Below are 20,762 nucleotides of genomic sequence, written 5' to 3' on the forward strand. Positions count from 1 at the left end.
ATCGAAGAATATGTAGATATTTGATAAGCTTGTAAATGTTCCTCATGAAAATCGAATTGGCTATTTGAGAGACCATTTTGCCCAGTCCAAGGGAGTGTGGAGAGTGGCAACACAAAATAAGACCCTCCTGATGCATAAATGTGATTTCTCTGGTGTGCAAAGGCATCCTAGTAATAATTCACGTACTGAATTATCAATCAGCAATATCTCAATAGCGGCATGCAAGTGAGTGTGCAAAAAGACCTCTGCAACCAATCGGCCATACAAAATAATTTCTTAACTACCCACTCAACTCTTTGCTGCACAAGTGCAGAGTAAAAGCCTTAATTGTGGGAAATCCTCATCTGGGGTTTGGGGTTCAGCTACTTCCTCCACAACTGCTGGAAATCTCAGCAAAACAATAGCAGAGCAAATCAGTTAAGGGGATTCAGGTCTACCTCTTTCTTGTGGCTCCAGGAACAGTAATACCCACTTTGCTTAAGGGTAGTTGCTGTGGTAATTGCATAATCACATTGAATAAAAAAGGCACTGGGTAGAAAAGATTCATACTGGCCCACCAGTGAGACAGTCACACCAGCAATAGTGCTATACTGGCCACTTCACATCCCCTGCTTGCAAACACAGTGGGGTGATTTAACCATACAGTGTACAATTGCATCACAGTGATCTTCCCAGAAAAAGCTGGTGTCAGACTCTGGCAAGATACTAGACTGCACACGTGTTCACTAACTCTGTGCATATACTTAAAAACAAAGGTTTGGGAAGGCCTCTCAGCTAAGATGGCAAGTTGTAACTACATGCAGGGAGAGAGTCTATGGAGGCCGCTCTGCCAGGGCAACTGCTACTGGGGTGATAGGGTCGACTCATCTGCCTCTCATTCTCTCCCTTCCCAATCCAGACAGGCAAACGTTCGTCACTCACTGTGTCACTCCAACCACAGAATGGCTATCATGTGGGCTCTTTAAAAATATAAATGACACAGGCAGTAAAGCCAGTGACTTGAAGGGGATGTGACCCACTGTATGTAAGTCAACTTTGGTCAGAACCAGAAAGTGAAAGACACTTCAACAAAGCAATGAAAGAAGGGGCACAACTCAAAACTGCTTTATGCATTGCAAGATTTTGTATGTATTATTATTGTTGGGAGCAAGAGGCTGGGAGACAGCTAATTCTGTCTCCAGGCCAGATCCAAACAGTTGGAGAAGAAGCAATGCTGCAGAAAATCTCTGAGCATGAAAAAAGAAGGGAGAAGTCCACACTGACTAGGGGAAAATCTGAAAAAAGGTCATGGAATGAGGCTTGGCTGCATATAGCGTTCACATACATGCATGGAAAAAAAAGCAGAGGGCTATGGCTGAAACCATTTTGGGAAATATCTTTCAGGTCCACTACTAGATGGCACGGTTCTCACAGACTGGAAAGCAGGAAAGAGTAGGCAAGCAGGACTAAGCACAATTTACCCAGAACAGTAATCTTTTATTCTTATCCTGTCAATTAAATGACCTCCCCATAGACTACTGTGCTCCATGTCTTCAGACTTGTATCTCCTCTGTAGATGGTGAACAACATAAATAATGCAAGGAAACCAGAACATGCATGAGTGTTAAGATGAGCACTGCCTCCTTTAATGTAAATATTTACAACAAGGGGTGGTGAGGGACAGAGTCTCTGAATTAAGCAGAAAACTCTCACCCAGTCAAGAGATCAGGGCTAGATCCAACACCGTTTTTTAGCTCACTGCACCATCCCAGTTTCAGAACCTGGCTGTATGCAAATTAGTCTGTTCCTGTCCCAGTGCATGATGGGAACAGGGCAAACCAAACTACAAAAGCCAATTCTTACACTGGGAAGGAAACAAGCTCCCGGGGACCGGTTTCTGGCATTACAGCCGTCTTCGGCCCGGTTTGCTTGAATCCTGATGGTGCAATGAGCAAGGGACTCACATCTGAGTATACCCTTCCACGCTTAGGGTGGACAAAAATATTTACAACAAGGGGTGGTGAGGGACAGAGTCTCTGAATTAAGCAGAAAACTCTCACCCAGTCAAGAGATCAGGGCTAGATCCAACACCGTTTTTTAGCTCACTGCACCATCCCAGTTTCAGAACCTGGCTGTATGCAAATTAGTCTGTCCTGTCCCAGTGCATGATGGGAACAGGGCAAACCAAACTACAAAAGCCAATTCTTACACTGGGAAGGAAACAAGCTCCCGGGGACCGGTTTCTGGCATTACAGCCGTCTTCGGCCCGGTTTGCTTGAATCCTGATGGTGCAATGAGCAAGGGACTCACATCTGAGTATACCCTTCCACGCTTAGGGTGGACAAAAATATTTACAACAAGGGGTGGTGAGGGACAGAGTCTCTGAATTAAGCAGAAAACTCTCACCCAGTCAAGAGATCAGGGCTAGATCCAACACCGTTTTTTAGCTCACTGCACCATCCCAGTTTCAGAACCTGGCTGTATGCAAATTAGTCTGTTCCTGTCCCAGTGCATGATGGGAACAGGGCAAACCAAACTACAAAAGCCAATTCTTACACTGGGAAGGAAACAAGCTCCCGGGGACCGGTTTCTGGCATTACAGCCGTCTTCGGCCCGGTTTGCTTGAATCCTGATGGTGCAATGAGCAAGGGACTCACATCTGAGTATACCCTTCCACGCTTAGGGTGGACAAAAATATTTACAACAAGGGGTGGTGAGGGACAGAGTCTCTGAATTAAGCAGAAAACTCTCACCCAGTCAAGAGATCAGGGCTAGATCCAACACCGTTTTTTAGCTCACTGCACCATCCCAGTTTCAGAACCTGGCTGTATGCAAATTAGTCTGTTCCTGTCCCAGTGCATGATGGGAACAGGGCAAACCAAACTACAAAAGCCAATTCTTACACTGGGAAGGAAACAAGCTCCCGGGGACCGGTTTCTGGCATTACAGCCGTCTTCGGCCCGGTTTGCTTGAATCCTGATGGTGCAATGAGCAAGGGACTCACATCTGAGTATACCCTTCCACGCTTAGGGTGGACAAAAATATTTACAAGGGGTGGTGAGGGACAGAGTCTCTGAATTAAGCAGAAAACTCTCACCCAGTCAAGAGATCAGGGCTAGATCCAACACCGTTTTTTAGCTCACTGCACCATCCCAGTTTCAGAACCTGGCTGTATGCAAATTAGTCTGTTCCTGTCCCAGTGCATGATGGGAACAGGGCAAACCAAACTACAAAAGCCAATTCTTACACTGGGAAGGAAACAAGCTCCCGGGGACCGGTTTCTGGCATTACAGCCGTCTTCGCCCGGTTTGCTTGAATCCTGATGGTGCAATGAGCAAGGGACTCACATCTGAGTATACCCTTCCACGCTTAGGGTGGACAAAAATATTTACAACAAGGGGTGGTGAGGGACAGGGTCTCTGAATTAAGCAGAAAACTCTCACCCAGTCAAGAGATCAGGGCTAGATCCAACACCGTTTTTTAGCTCACTGCACCATCCCAGTTTCAGAACCTGGCTGTATGCAAATTAGTCTGTTCCTGTCCCAGTGCATGATGGGAACAGGGCAACCCAAACTACAAAAGCCAATTCTTACACTGGGAAGGAAACAAGCTCCCGGGGACCGGTTTCTGGCATTACAGCCGTCTTCGGCCCGGTTTGCTTGAATCCTGATGGTGCAATGAGCAAGGGACTCACATCTGAGTATACCCTTCCACGCTTAGGGTGGACAAAAATATTTACAACAAGGGGTGGTGAGGGACAGAGTCTCTGAATTAAGCAGAAAACTCTCACCCAGTCAAGAGATCAGGGCTAGATCCAACACCGTTTTTTAGCTCACTGCACCATCCCAGTTTCAGAACCTGGCTGTATGCAAATTAGTCTGTTCCTGTCCCAGTGCATGATGGGAACAGGGCAAACCAAACTACAAAAGCCAATTCTTACACTGGGAAGGAAACAAGCTCCCGGGGACCGGTTTCTGGCATTACAGCCGTCTTCGGCCCGGTTTGCTTGAATCCTGATGGTGCAATGAGCAAGGGACTCACATCTGAGTAGGTTCCATGTTCAAATATCGTTAACATAAATATCGTCTGATAAAAATATCGTCACTAAAACATCGGTTACATAAATATCGTCATCCTATACTTAAACTAGAAATCACACAAATATCGATATTTTTTTATCGACAACACTAATATCGTCCACACTAATATCGACTACTTAAATATCGACTACTACATTATCGACTTTTTTTTAAATAACATTACCTTTGACATATATATCGACTACACTAACATCGACGACCTATGTGCTTTAAAAAAATACAAAAAATATCGTCTTTTTGTTTAGAACTCGAAATACACTATTCTTGATTTTACTCTTTTTTTTTGCTATTTTTTCCACAAAACTATGAACACATATTTTTTTTTTGTTTTCCTATTACTTATTTGTAACATAAATTATTTATATAGGGAAACTTTTTTTACTTTTACTGATACTATATTACACTCCGATGGCCTAAATATGATAAACATTTCTTTATTTTCAACATATAAACGATTTAAATATTACACAAAAATGTAACTTATAACACATTTTAATACATTCTTTTACAAACAAACAGTGAAACAACATAGTCTTACGAAAATAACGGTTTTCCCATGCCAAATAAAGTTCTCAACCAATGAATTTGAATTTTCACTAATTGAACCAATCAAAAAGTACCATTAATTAACTCACTAATATAAATACTATGACACACTTAACGTAATTTACCATTTTTGGCCCAACCTTGGAGAAAAACGGTTACCTTGCTGAGAGAAGAGAATACAAACCAACGACTACAATACATCACACTACACTTCAAGTAAGTTAAATACCATTTTTCCTTCGAAGTTACTATAAGTAGATAAAGTCCCTATTTTTAAAACTGTTGATCTTTAGAGTGAAAACTAAACATGTTGAACTTATCAACAACGACAATACAGTTAGATGTAAAAACATTTATAAACTACCTTATCCATATCTATTTAGATAGCTGATAAAAATTATTTAAACTTGCTAAGTAAATGTACAATGTAAATAATATGTATCCAACTACTATCATCCAAATACTACAAGTAACACAATGATAAATTTTTCCACAGACTCTACAAAATTATTTGCCTATCTACAACTACACTACCAACATCCTCTACTACATCAAGTAAGTATAGTCAGTATATGTATAACAATTCAGAAAGTAAAATGATACACCTATTACACTAAAGTATTTCTTTCTATTATTCTTTAACACTACTACAGAACTTAAAAGGGAGACAATTCTGAAAAAGAAATAAGAATAAAAGGTTTACCAGTGAAGCCACATAGTAAGTATATGTTCACACTTTTGCCTAGTCTTATACACACCTCTAAAATGGTGTTCAATGTTCTAAAAAACACATATATATATTTCCACAGATCTACCTTAGACATGGCAACTGGAGCTACTTTCATTACTTCGCAAAAAGGAAAACTAATGCTGAGCTACATGGGTTACACCTACACCCAAGAAAAAGTGAAAGCTAATAAGACCCATTGGAAATGTAGTAAATATTACTCAAATGCATGCTATGGTAGAGCAACAACTGTTGATAACAATGTGGTAAATGTACGTGAGCATAACCACCCACCAAATGTAACTGAAGTGGAAGTGAGAGAAGCACTAGAAACATTGAAAGATGCTAGTACAGGATCACAAGAAACAAGCACTAGCATTTTGAAAAATGTTTTAAGCAAAGTGCCTGAACATGTGACAGGACAGCTACCTTCTATTCCCAACTTAAAGAGATTAATTGCTAAAACTAAACGTGCTTCTGATCCAACTCCACCAACACCAGAAAGTTTTCAGGATATAAAAATATATCCAGAATATACCATTACACATAATGAGGAAAAATTCTTAATGTATGACAACAACAGTCATGACAAAAGAATTTTACTTTTTGCTACTAATAGTAATTTGCAAAAGCTTAAATCATGTGAAACATGGATGATGGACGGGACTTTTAAAGTTTGTCCCAAACCTTTCTATCAACTTTACACCATTCATGGGGAATACCAAGATACAAATATCCCTCTAATTTATACTCTGCTGCCAAACAAAACAAATACTACCTACGTTGAAATTTTAACAACGATCAAAGAATTAACTGATAATTACTATCCTCAAAGAATTGTAATTGACTTTGAAATGGCCATGATTCAAGCTATCCTTAAAATATATCCCCATACCTCCATACAAGGTTGTTATTATCACTACAACCAAAGCATATGGAGGCACTTACAAAAATCAACTTTAAGCATTGAATATTGTACAAACAGTAACTTTGCTTATCAAATAAAGAAGTTGATTGCATTAGCATATGTACCAACAACAGAAGTAGCTAACTACTACAATTTATTAATTGACAGCCCTTTCTACCGCACCAATGAAAAAATGCTAACTCCCTTCTTAGACTACTTTGAAGATACCTGGGTTGGAAGATTACATCGTTCAGGCCACCGTAGACAACCTAAATTTCAAATTCCATGGTGGAATGTCTATGCTAGTACAATAGCCCAGAAAGCTAAAACTAATAACGCAGTTGAAGGATGGCATAATGCCTTCCAAGCCACTTTAGGAAGAAGTCAACCAACACTTCACAAACTGATCCAAAGCATTAAAAAAGAGCAAAGCTACCAAGAACTCAGAATAGAGCAATCACTTTCAAAAATTGGCCCTAAACTAAGTAAACAAACATTAAACATGTACGAATATCTGCAGCAAAAAACTAGAATGTACCCAAGTATAGAAGGTCTAGCATACTTAGATCTAATAGCTAAATCAATCCTTTAAATATACATTCCCAAAAAGTGAGCAAATTTTAATTAAAGATAATATGTAGTTAAATGTCGTAATATTATGTCATGTAAAATGATCAATAATATATTTTTACAAGACATAATAATATAACATTTACCTAAACAGTAGACTATACCACAATGCAACCCAAAAGTAAATATCACTTTTACTTACGGTTCTGCTGCTGTAGAAAATGTTCCATGGTGATGATTTCCACAGGAATAATACCAAAAGCTATCCATATCCAATATCGAAAAATCCCAACAAAATGCAAAAAATACAACTGTTTGATAATACTCCCGTTGCAATCCTCTCGAATTTGAAACCATAAAAAAGGTGATAAATCTTCACGAATAAAAAAAGTAGAGACCCCGAAAATGCAGGACATTTTCAAAAATATGTACCTGCTTTAAAAAAAACGTCATAGTCCATCTGCTCACCAAAGCGAAGACCTGTAAATTATCGAAAAAAAAACAAACCTCAAAACATTGGAAATACGCATAGCCTACACATAACATATAAGACATAAAAACAATATGAAATCATCCATTAATACAACAGTAAACGTTACTTTTGTTCGAACTACCTCACAAAGTACGTTCTCCATAACGACGCTAAATAACACGTAATTCGCACATAATATGTAAAGTACTACACATATCGACACGTACACACTACAACTATCACTAAACTTAAGTTAAATATCTTTAAAAGTAAAGTGAAACAAACTTACCTTCACCAACAAGAAACAGCTCCCAACCGTGAGCTTCCGTTTTCTAAAATGACCCAAACAACGATGTTGATAGAATAAAAAGTGAAGTTCCAAAAATAAAATGGCTGCATAATAAAAACTAAAATAGGACAAAATAGCCTTTAACTAATAAATAAATTGTATTAAATAGCATAATATATGCAATATGTATTAATAAATATTTTTTTCTTGTTAAAAAACATATGAATATTGTAAAAGAGACATTAATATGTTTAAAAGAGTTATGTATTAATTGTTTATGATTCCAAAAATGTATTTCATTGTTAAATATTTTTCTCAGATATTACAAAATGTAAAATTATGTTATGTACATATCTTGATAAAAACAATGCCATAATAAATATGTAATATATTAAATTTTAATAATAATTATTAAAATTTAATATAATAATTTATGTATAATACAAACAGTATTTATGTTAAAAAATGCTATATAATTTGTGACCCAAAATTATGTAAAAAGTTTTTTGAAAAATTGTAATATCTTTGCAATACCAAATTAAACTCTGAATAAAAATATTTTTTTAAAAATGTGTTTCTTAATTTAGACTCGTCATATTAATGTAAAAATGTAATAAAAATGTTTTTAATGTATATTTATGAAATGAATATTACTACATAACATATATTATTCTTATTAAAAATAATAAATAGATACTGCTGAATAAAAAATAATAATAATTCTGCTGGATAGTAAACAATAATAAATTACTATTCTAACCCCAATCCAACATAACTCAGGGAAAGTGCTGGATAATAAACCATAATAATTTACTATTCTAACTCCAATCCAACATAAGTCAGGGAAAGTGCTGGATAATAAACCATAATAATTTACTATTCTAACTCCAATCCAACATAAGTCAGGGAAAGTGCTGGATAGTAAACCATAATAAATTACTATTCTAACTCCAAACATAACTTAACTCTGGGAATGTGCTGGATAGTAAACCATAATAAATTACTATTCTAACTCCAATCCAACATAAGTCAGGGAAAGTGCTGGATAGTAAACCATAATAAATTACTATTCTAACTCCAAACATAACTTAACTCTGGGAATGTGCTGGATAGTAAACCATAATAAATTACTATTCTAACTCCAATCCAACATAAGTCAGGGAAAGTGCTGGATAATTAACCATAATAATTTACTAATCTAACTCCAATCCAACATAAGTCAGGGAAAGTGCTGGATAGTAAACCATAATAAATTACTATTCTAACTCCAAACATAACTTAACTCTGGGAATGTGCTGGATAGTAAACCATAATAAATTACTATTCTAACTCCAATCCAACAGAAGTCAGGGAAAGTGCTGGATAGTAAACCATAATAAATTACTATTCTAACTCCAAACATAACTTAACTCTGGGAATGTGCTGGATAGTAAACCATAATAAATTACTATTCTAACTCCAATCCAACATAAGTCAGGGAAAGTGCTGGATAATCAACCATAATAATTTACTATTCTAACTCCAATCCAACATAAGTCAGGGAAAGTGCTGGATAGTAAACCATAATAAATTACTATTCTAACTCCAATCCAACATAAGTCAGGGAAAATGCTGGATAGTAAACCATAATAAATTACTATTCTAACTCCAATCCAACATAAGTCAGGGAAAGTGCTGGATAATCAACCATAATAAATTACTATTCTAACTCCAAACATAACTTAACTCAGGGAATGTGCTGGATAGTAAACCATAATAAATTACTATTCTAACTCCAAACATAACTTAACTCTGGGAATGTGCTGGATAGTAAACCATAATAAATTACTATTCTAACTCCAATCCAACAGAAGTCAGGGAAAGTGCTGGATAGTAAACCATAATAATTTACTATTCTAACTCCAATCCAACATAACTCAGGGAAAGTGCTGGATAATAAACCATAATAATGTACTATTCTAACTCCAATCCAACATAAGTCAGGGAAAGTGCTGGATAGTAAACCATAATAAATTACTATTCTAACTCCAATCCAACATAAGTCAGGGAAAGTGCTGGATAATAAACCATAATAATTTACTATTCTAACTCCAATACAACATAAGTCAGGGAAAGTGCTGGATAGTAAACCATAATAAATTACTATTCTAACTCCAATACAACATAAGTCAGGGAAAGTGCTGGATAGTAAACCATAATAAATTACTATTCTAACTCCAAACATAACTTAACTCAGAGAATGTGCTGGACATTATAATTAAAAAGAATTACTATTCTAATTCCAATCAAACTTATATCAGGGAATGTGCAGGATAGTAAACAATATACATATTACAAATAAAATTTCGTGACAATTTCAAATTTTGATTTGTAAATTTCGAATTCTGATTAAATTTCTAAATTGTTCTTAATTTTCTATATTTTTTAATACATATTGTCTAATTTACTACCCACCCTTATCCCCTATTATACCAATAACCCGCTACTAAAATATTAATATGAAATTTTACACTATCATTACAAAAAAAATTTCGTACAAAATTCTACATTTTATTGTTAAATTTCTATTTCTGAATTATTTTCGATTATTTTATTATGTAACTTTTTCTTTTATTTTTTTTTCTAATTACTACCCACCCTTAGCCCCTAAAATACCAATGACCCACTACTAAAATTAAATTTTGATTTATTAATTAATGATTACAAATAAAATTTCGTGATAAATTCTATTTAGAAATTTTAAATTTCGAAGTCTGATTAAATTCCTATATTGTTCATTTTTTATATTAAATTTTAAATTACTACCCACCCTTATCCCCTATAATACCAATAACCCGCTACTAAAATTTTAACAAATCTTTTGTAAAAAAATTTTTTATTTAAAAATTATTACTAAAATTATTTTTCTAAGTTTTTTAAAAACATAATAATTTTTTTTTTTTTTTAAACACATTATATTTTTTTGTCGATATTATATACAACGATTTTTTAGTCAACGATATTCTATTCATCGATATTTTTGTTTGACGATATTTATGTCATTCTAACAAAACGATATTTTTTACAACGATATTTACTAAGACGATATTTTTTTCTTTCGATATTCTTACCACGATATTAATGCTAGTCGATATTTTCCCGTCGATATTCTATCTTAATACCATCTGAGTATACCCTTCCACGCTTAGGGTGGACAAAAATATTTACAACAAGGGGTGGTGAGGGACAGAGTCTCTGAATTAAGCAGAAAACTCTCACCCAGTCAAGAGATCAGGGCTAGATCCAACACCGTTTTTTAGCTCACTGCACCATCCCAGTTTCAGAACCTGGCTGTATGCAAATTAGTCTGTCCTGTCCCAGTGCATGATGGGAACAGGGCAAACCAAACTACAAAAGCCAATTCTTACACTGGGAAGGAAACAAGCTCCCGGGGACCGGTTTCTGGCATTACAGCCGTCTTCGGCCCGGTTTGCTTGAATCCTGATGGTGCAATGAGCAAGGGACTCACATCTGAGTATACCCTTCCACGCTTAGGGTGGACAAAAATATTTACAACAAGGGGTGGTGAGGGACAGAGTCTCTGAATTAAGCAGAAAACTCTCACCCAGTCAAGAGATCAGGGCTAGATCCAACACCGTTTTTTAGCTCACTGCACCATCCCAGTTTCAGAACCTGGCTGTATGCAAATTAGTCTGTTCCTGTCCCAGTGCATGATGGGAACAGGGCAAACCAAACTACAAAAGCCAATTCTTACACTGGGAAGGAAACAAGCTCCCGGGGACCGGTTTCTGGCATTACAGCCGTCTTCGGCCCGGTTTGCTTGAATCCTGATGGTGCAATGAGCAAGGGACTCACATCTGAGTATACCCTTCCACGCTTAGGGTGGACAAAAATATTTACAACAAGGGGTGGTGAGGGACAGAGTCTCTGAATTAAGCAGAAAACTCTCACCCAGTCAAGAGATCAGGGCTAGATCCAACACCGTTTTTTAGCTCACTGCACCATCCCAGTTTCAGAACCTGGCTGTATGCAAATTAGTCTGTTCCTGTCCCAGTGCATGATGGGAACAGGGCAAACCAAACTACAAAAGCCAATTCTTACACTGGGAAGGAAACAAGCTCCCGGGGACCGGTTTCTGGCATTACAGCCGTCTTCGGCCCGGTTTGCTTGAATCCTGATGGTGCAATGAGCAAGGGACTCACATCTGAGTATACCCTTCCACGCTTAGGGTGGACAAAAATATTTACAACAAGGGGTGGTGAGGGACAGAGTCTCTGAATTAAGCAGAAAACTCTCACCCAGTCAAGAGATCAGGGCTAGATCCAACACCGTTTTTTAGCTCACTGCACCATCCCAGTTTCAGAACCTGGCTGTATGCAAATTAGTCTGTTCCTGTCCCAGTGCATGATGGGAACAGGGCAAACCAAACTACAAAAGCCAATTCTTACACTGGGAAGGAAACAAGCTCCCGGGGACCGGTTTCTGGCATTACAGCCGTCTTCGGCCCGGTTTGCTTGAATCCTGATGGTGCAATGAGCAAGGGACTCACATCTGAGTATACCCTTCCACGCTTAGGGTGGACAAAAATATTTACAACAAGGGGTGGTGAGGGACAGAGTCTCTGAATTAAGCAGAAAACTCTCACCCAGTCAAGAGATCAGGGCTAGATCCAACACCGTTTTTTAGCTCACTGCACCATCCCAGTTTCAGAACCTGGTTGTATGCAAATTAGTCTGTTCCTGTCCCAGTGCATGATGGGAACAGGGCAAACCAAACTACAAAAGCCAATTCTTACACTGGGAAGGAAACAAGCTCCCGGGGACCGGTTTCTGGCATTACAGCCGTCTTCGGCCCGGTTTGCTTGAATCCTGATGGTGCAATGAGCAAGGGACTCACATCTGAGTATACCCTTCCACGCTTAGGGTGGACAAAAATATTTACAACAAGGGGTGGTGAGGGACAGAGTCTCTGAATTAAGCAGAAAACTCTCACCCAGTCAAGAGATCAGGGCTAGATCCAACACCGTTTTTTAGCTCACTGCACCATCCCAGTTTCAGAACCTGGCTGTATGCAAATTAGTCTGTTCCTGTCCCAGTGCATGATGGGAACAGGGCAAACCAAACTACAAAAGCCAATTCTTACACTGGGAAGGAAACAAGCTCCCGGGGACCGGTTTCTGGCATTACAGCCGTCTTCGGCCCGGTTTGCTTGAATCCTGATGGTGCAATGAGCAAGGGACTCACATCTGAGTATACCCTTCCACGCTTAGGGTGGACAAAAATATTTACAACAAGGGGTGGTGAGGGACAGAGTCTCTGAATTAAGCAGAAAACTCTCACCCAGTCAAGAGATCAGGGCTAGATCCAACACCGTTTTTTAGCTCACTGCACCATCCCAGTTTCAGAACCTGGCTGTATGCAAATTAGTCTGTTCCTGTCCCAGTGCATGATGGGAACAGGGCAAACCAAACTACAAAAGCCAATTCTTACACTGGGAAGGAAACAAGCTCCCGGGGACCGGTTTCTGGCATTACAGCCGTCTTCGGCCCGGTTTGCTTGAATCCTGATGGTGCAATGAGCAAGGGACTCACATCTGAGTATACCCTTCCATGCTTAGGGTGGACAAAAATATTTACAACAAGGGGTGGTGAGGGACAGAGTCTCTGAATTAAGCAGAAAACTCTCACCCAGTCAAGAGATCAGGGCTAGATCCAACACCGTTTTTTAGCTCACTGCACCATCCCAGTTTCAGAACCTGGCTGTATGCAAATTAGTCTGTTCCTGTCCCAGTGCATGATGGGAACAGGGCAAACCAAACTACAAAAGCCAATTCTTACACTGGGAAGGAAACAAGCTCCCGGGGACCGGTTTCTGGCATTACAGCCGTCTTCGGCCCGGTTTGCTTGAATCCTGATGGTGCAATGAGCAAGGGACTGAAATGCCAGAAACCGGTCCCCGGTAGCTTGTTTCCTTTCTGGTGAAGAATTGGCTTGGTAGTTTAGTCTAGTCTAGTTTAGTTTAGTCTGCCCTGTTCCCATGATGCACTGGGCCAGGGACAGACTGATTTGCATATAGCCAGATTCTGAGCTGGGATGGGGCAGTGAGATAAATAACGGTGATGGATCAGGCTCTGATCTTTGGACTGGGTAAGAGTGGTCTGCTCAATTCAGACACTCTATTCATCACCACCCCCTTTTCTGAATCCTTTAATGTAAAGCCATTGGCCTTAGTAGTATCATCAAAGAGTGACTTAAGGGACCTGAAGGAATAAGAGGACAGGAAAGTAACTTGTAAATATGAACATATTTTGATGGAGTTAAGCAACGTTCTTCAAATGTTATATTTACAGTAGGGAAGAGCCTTTTACTTTCTCACACACTCCGTACAGCTGTACAGCTCCAGGAGCCTCCGATCCTCTACCCCGCTTAAACTGAAACCCGCCACTGTCTGCTCAGCGACTGCACTACCAACAGCACCTCAGAGTGCTGTCTTACAGTGCTGTACTTTGCTTGCTATCTGCCACTCCTACTATGCGCAGTCTCCTCCAGCAGCTCGCTGTCTGAGCCAACACCTTCATAAGTAAATCGACATGGGAGGCTTTTCTACTGAATAGAAAGGGTTCGGTGTATCAGGAAGACTGTTGGTTCTCCTGGACACTCAACAGTAGTATTGGCTGAAGAGCAATCTTGGCAGCCTCGACTGCAAACTATAAGAATTGAAAATGGGGAAGGGATTGATGTCTGGGTTTGCTACAACATGTTGAAAGGCACAAGACTTTAAGTTTCTATGTAGTTAGAAATGTCTAATTATTCATGACAAAAGGGACATTATTTCAAGACAACCTTTTTTCTGTATAGAATGTGAGACTTACTGGAAAAGAAGCCAGAGAAAATTGAGGGAACATATAGATAGAAACTTGGTGAGTGGGTGAGAAATGGAGCTTACATCTGAGTGACAGCGGTGACAGCAATCCCACTAATCACTCATCATTCTGGAAGAAAGGAACACAGGCTTCTCCTACAGGCTCTGAACCTTTCAAAGGAAGATTAATGACAAAATATCTTAGCCAATCAAAGTGGCAAGATAGTGACAATGTGACCTTTCAGGGAGAAGAATATTGAGAGCTCATGGGAAAGTAACACTTACATTATTGTTCCACAATGGGTAACTCTCATGTTTTGATGAACTTTTAACAAATATGGATTGCACCATGACTTATGTGCGTGGTTGCATGGCAGTCATCATGGCGACATAAAACATTTGGATGTAAAACATAGTAATTTTCTAATTATTTGCAATGGGTCACAATGCAAGATAGGGAATTTGTACACTAATAGCGATTTGCAGCCCACACTTTACCAAGTACAATCTAGCTAGCAAAGATGTATGAGCAAACCTAGAGCCCTCGTGCTGCACTTGCGCAAATGTATAGATCTTTTAGCAGTTGGCGACTTATTTTGTACAGTGACTTCTAATACATTACCCATATCTGGAAGCAGTAGCAGGAATGGATAACAGTGTGCATGTCAGTATGAGGGATACAAGTCCTAATTAATATAAAATAAGCTGTTTTGGATGGTCAAAATTAGGAACAACAGTGCCAGCCATGTGAGTTCAGTCTGAGATTGAGAGAATGATCTGCTTTAAATATCCTCACCAGACGCCAGACTTTGGATCGGACAAGCTAGAATGAATGTCTCTAGACCAGTCATCAAACTGCTCTTGTTCATAAATTTTAAACTGTTCCATGATTTCATCTCCAACGCGATGGAAGGATCGGAATCCAGACAGGTCAGAGAGAAGAACTTCAGCAGTCTTGATAGTATCATCCACCTAAAATAAAATAACAAGTTATTGGCACAATGATTTTCTAGCTACAACCACAAGAAATCAATGCTGCTACTCTTGACATGGACCTTAATAGGGTCTAGCAGTTGCAAAGTGCCAGCGGTGGCGTGAAGTCAAGGCAAGCCCGGCTGCTGTCAGATGTAACCCTATGTACTGTAGATCTACTGAACTGGCCGAGCTGACTTGGGACAGCTGGCTTCTGAAGATTGCTCCTTGCTTGCTGAGTGAGTGACTGCACGCTTAAGACAAGAAAGTGCATGACAGGTATAGGTGTAGTCTTAGGAAGCATCCCTTAATTTTGAAGGTCAGTCTACTGAGGATGTGAGTGCCAGGTTGTTTGCGCCGCTCTGAGCTTATATTGGGGCGGGGTGGAAGAACCACATGCCCAGCTTCAAAGAACATTCACCGATAAGAGCAAGTTATTTACCCATAACAAATGTTTTACAGCTTTGCTTAGTCAGACATTCACGTACAGTGTGTAATTCGGCAATGTAGTGATTGAGCATGGAATGATGTCTTGCATTTTACCTGCCACAAGTAGGATGTTTTGCACATAAAGATGGTATTTTTTGCTAAGTAAAAAAAATATTCTCTGTAACGAAATGACAGAAAACCACTCTAGAGGTCAAACACCAAGGAAAGTGCATCTTCATGGAACAGGAAAAAAGGGTGAAGAGAATGTGGGAAAACAAAAAGAGAAGTAGGTTTCCCTTCATATATCACACTTGGGAGGGAACAAGATTTACATGACTGGGCTTTTTAAAAGAGTCAGCTGTGAAATACTTGTGTGGCTGTTAGGTTAGCAGAGGGTGAAAGTGGTGGGGGTCGACTGTAATCTGTGGACACAGTTGGACTTTGTTGTTGGTCAGAAGCCGGCCCCTGTGATGACCTAATGTTTCCTTCCTTCTCTCTGCAGGCACAAAATTACTTAAGCAGATAAGTACAGAGAATTTAGAGGGGTAATTAAGACAATCGGAATGCACTGCTTAATGAGACAATAATAGATTTGGGTATGCACATATTTAACAGGCAGATGCTGTTATAGCTAGAACAATGAATCAATTAGTGAAAGGACTCTACCAATAGCAGTGCATCATGGCTTACACAGGCTATATCCCCTGCTGGACTTAGTTCCAGGTTTTCTGATTATGATTTGTTCAGAATAATAGCTCTCAGTAGAGAAACCTTAATAGAAATGTTTCAGCACCCAGAAAACCCAAGTCCTTGGGGACCAGTGTCTATGTATGGAGTTGTGAATATATCTTAAGAAGCAAGTATTTATCAGGCAGTTTCCTCTCCACAGTTTCAGCAGTCAGACTCTCTATGCTGAGTCTGCAATATTTACAACTCATAAACCAATGTATACCCACAGAATAACAACATTCGTAAAGAGCACTAAAGTTCTTCTTGACCAGTATTAAGTGTTTCATGCAAGCTTTGGCGAGGACATGGGCGTGAGAGAAACATGCACCAATACTCAATGGTAAACCCCAGACTACTGAGGTGTTTATACCAAGTGTGTTTATTTATTCATCCAGCCTCTCAAAGCAAATAGATAAGAAAAAATAAAAGACCGTTGACTGATATATGGAAAATTACAGAACATCTTCAATAAATTAATACAACTTAATTTCCCTTTGAAGGACCCCAGATAGGTAATATGTATTGAGGTGACTCACAAAACCAACCCCTCCCTCTAATGGGGCTATGGTGTATACTTTGGACAAAAAATACTGGAGAAAACTGAAGAGTCTAGAAAGGATTGCCAAATCTTCACAATTTTCTAGAACGCGCCGGACAAGCAAACTCAACTATTAGCACCATCCGATGTCACTTAATGATGTGCTACTTAAGATTGAATACGAAAATGCACACACCACACCCCAAATTAAAACTGCTCATCATTTTAAACTCAATCCTACTAAAAGTGATTTTCTCCCTATTTATTCATCTGAGTCTCTAATACTGGTTCAAACCTGGGCAGTTCCACTTAGTGTACCTAGCTGCAATTCTGCCACCATTGTCTGTGCCAAATCCTTCAGGGTGATTCTCGATAAAAGACTCCGGGTCCAATTTAGAGTTTGGAAGGCGGAGGTATGACCGTGTTATATGTAAACCTCTGATGGCCAGTACTCTGTCAGTCCATTAGAGAAGTATGTCAGAAACAGAGCAGGAGTAGGCTCAGTCACTGACATACTTTACTCCAACCATCTATAAATCAGGCGGGTAGACTTGGCCTTTGGCAAAGAGACGACTCCTTCCAAGTTGTGATGGAGTACATCCTACGCCAAACTCTAAATCAGGCTTACATCTACGGAACATACTCACTCTATGGCCACAGATGCACTTTTTCTCCAGTAAATGGTCTGGCTAATTCAGCAATGTGTCTTTGAGCAAACCCTTAATTCGACTATAAAATCTATTTGTGTTGTCAAGGACTTACTATGGCAACCCACTCTTGACCAAACTTCCCAAAGTGCATCTTGTTCCAGTAAAGTAATGCTATGTGCAACAATACAATTAGTCTCTGGAATCAAAAGATGTGACCACATTACAGCACTGCTAATACCTGCTTTTAGAACTCCTAGCATTCAAAACGAACAAACAATGACACAGTCCATTTTTGGAAGTGCTGCTAGGAATTGGAACTCTTTATCCCCAGGTTTACATACCACTACTTTGCTGTTTACATTTAAGACTGATCTGAAAATTCTTCTCTTTCAAAGACACTTTAAACTTGATGCTAGACAATCTACACACTTGTAGCCCCCCTTGCTTGTGAACTCCTTCCTTGATGCACTTTGAGCCCAATACAGTTATAACATAACTTCCTTTCCCTCTCCTTCTAACTTTTCCTTTAATTGATTCTTATGCCTTCCTACTTCACCCTGGCCCAACTCCGCTACTCGATTATTATCATTTTTACATATTCTTACCCATGCCATGATCACTGATCCTGCATTTCACTTATACAATTACATTGTACTTCCAGGCAGTCATGATAATTATGCTGCATTGTATAATGCGTAACCAGTTTACTTTCACCTGGCATCCTCACTCAGCAATTTCAATTCACTGGAGTCACTGTTATGGCTGCGGTTGGTACATTTTTCTAATATAACATTACTTCTCATGTATAGTGCTCGAATGCCTTCTGGCTACTCATGGCTGTTATCTCTGTATCCCTTTGGTCTGTTCATCTCTTTCATGTAACTAAGCATTTATTTTCTAACCTGTAGTGTAAGACTTTTGGTCAATGTCCATACTATTTAAATTGCCTCAATAAATCAAATAAACATTACAGACCACCTGGGATATTAGCTCTTTTTAAAATACATGTTTATTGCAACAGTTATTTGTTACAAATACTGCCCAGTCCAATCAATATTTTGTGTTTTAGATTGTACACCACTAGTGCTTTGAACTCTTCAACCAGGACTGTTTACTGACGGCTAACTGTAAGACAAGTAATTACAGATAGTCTACGCTAAGAAATAAAAGAAATAAACCTAATACCTTTAGTTCCAGCTGGCGCACCCAAACTATATTGTTCACAACTTCCGGAAGGTTCTTTCCTGCAAATGGGCCAGATGATTCACCAGGTGTTCCATGACAGCGACTTTCGAAGTCCGATCGCAATCCTGCATAACAAATGTAAGCATACTAAAGGTAAGGCCATTAAGGTTGTAAGAAGTACAAAGACAATGTTCAATTCACCAATGTTTGCTAATTGGCTCAATGTTGTTTTTGTAAGACTAGCACAATAAGCAATTGTGTGTGCACTAAGAGCACAACAAATAAACACAAGCACAATCAACAGGTTTGGCTTGCATTTTTGTAATGAAATGCCTTTTTTTGTATGGTCACTCCCAAGCTTTTTGACCGATGCTGTTGTTTTTTGACTCTGAGAGAATACAAGTGCCCTGACCCTATGGTGTATGTCGAATTGTTTATACCCAATTGGAGATGGCTAACTTATCAGTAAGTCCCTAATAAATGGTACTCCGGTAGCCAAGGCTGTAAGTTAGAGGGGTACCCCAGGGCTCGTAGCACTGATTGTGCCACCCTGGAGGTCCCCCAAGTAAAACAAGTTCCCCAGTCTGCCACTGCACACTGATAGAGCAGTAGTGCACTGCCATCCCAAATATGTCATCGGAAGCAATGGCAAAGCCACCACTTCCCCTGGACATGTGTGTAAGTCACCCTTCTCACAGGCCTACTGAACCTGTAAGGCATGGTGCAACATATGACACAGGCAGAACATGTACTTTACATGTCCTGACAGTAAAACACGCGAAATGACAGTTTTTACTGTAGGAAAACTTGGTTGCCCAAATGATCAGTAAAGGATTCTACACTGACCCCTCGACAACCTGCACTGTCCTGGATCAGCCTTTTCTCCCAATTGTTTCCCTCAGCAAACCATCTCGCTGCATGCTGTAGTTGAGCGGCATAATATGAGAGCTCCATTCTGGGTGCTTCGAGTCAACCCCCCTCATATGTGCGATTCAGTGTGGAAAGCACCACTCTGCTGTGACGGCCTGCCCAATACAGGTCTATCAGTATGGAATCCAGAGCCCGAAATATTCGCCTGGGAATAGGACACAGAGCATTTTGTAACATGTACAGGTAGTGAGGTCACACCACCATCTTGGCTATTGCCAACCTACCCATTAAGGACAGCGGAAGTGTTTTCTAAAAGCCCACGACCCCTTCAATGAATCTATTGTCCTTTGGACATTAAGCTGCATTATCTGAGAGTCCTCGCCAGACACCTGTATACCCAGGTACCTGAGCCCCATCTCTCAACGTAAGCCCAGTATGGGGAGAGAGTCTGCGGAGCGGCCCACCAGGCGGGCCAGGGGGAATATCAATGATTTTAACTTGTTGAATCGCAGCCCTGAGCATCCACCAAACTCTTCCAACACCTGCAGTAACCTCGGAACCGCCTTCGATGGTGAGGAGACATAAAATAATGCTTCATCCGCATAAAATGATATGATATGGGAAGTCTCATCGAAATTAATTCCTTAGCGACCTAAGTCCCTGCGAACCCATATCGCCAGGGGTTCTATTGCCAGTGCAAACAGAAGTGGAGAAAGCGTACATCCCTGTTGTGTCCTCCCTCCCCAGATGCAATCGGTTGACCTGTTTGGCCCCACCCAAACTCTGGCACTGGGCGCTATATATAATATCTGTACCCATTGTCTGAACCGCGGATCAAACCGTGCCACCCTTAGCACCTCCAATAAGTAACCCCAGTCCACCGAATTTAAGGCCTTCTCCAAGTCTATGGAGACCAGGGCTAGGTCATCGTTTCCTTGC

General features: G+C 39.6%; 2 protein-coding genes across 4 annotated transcripts in view; one reads left to right on the plus strand and one right to left on the minus strand.

Annotated features, from left to right (window-relative positions):
- DYNC2H1 (dynein cytoplasmic 2 heavy chain 1) overlaps window positions 1-20,762 on the minus strand; it is a 1,560,829-nt gene that overhangs the window by 1,441,756 nt on the left and 98,311 nt on the right. For all 3 annotated transcript variants that reach the window (XM_086935265.1, XM_086935264.1, XM_086935263.1), the window contains exons 10-11: window positions 18,954-19,078; window positions 15,247-15,422 (exon numbers count right to left, since the gene is read on the minus strand). In XM_086935265.1, the coding sequence (XP_086791391.1) occupies window positions 15,247-15,422; window positions 18,954-19,078 (301 nt within the window). The remainder of the gene's footprint in view (window positions 1-15,246; window positions 15,423-18,953; window positions 19,079-20,762) is intronic.
- Window positions 5,119-7,639, plus strand: LOC147698675 (uncharacterized). Its single transcript, XM_086933484.1, has 2 exons — window positions 5,119-5,180; window positions 5,279-7,639. Exon 2 carries the CDS (start codon window positions 5,352-5,354, stop codon window positions 6,849-6,851), a length of 1,500 nt encoding a protein of 499 aa, XP_086789610.1. The 5' UTR covers window positions 5,119-5,180; window positions 5,279-5,351; the 3' UTR covers window positions 6,852-7,639.

This window comes from Lissotriton vulgaris, chromosome 8 (genome assembly GCF_964263255.1).
Source record: "Lissotriton vulgaris chromosome 8, aLisVul1.2, whole genome shotgun sequence".
NCBI lineage: Eukaryota > Metazoa > Chordata > Amphibia > Caudata > Salamandridae > Lissotriton > Lissotriton vulgaris.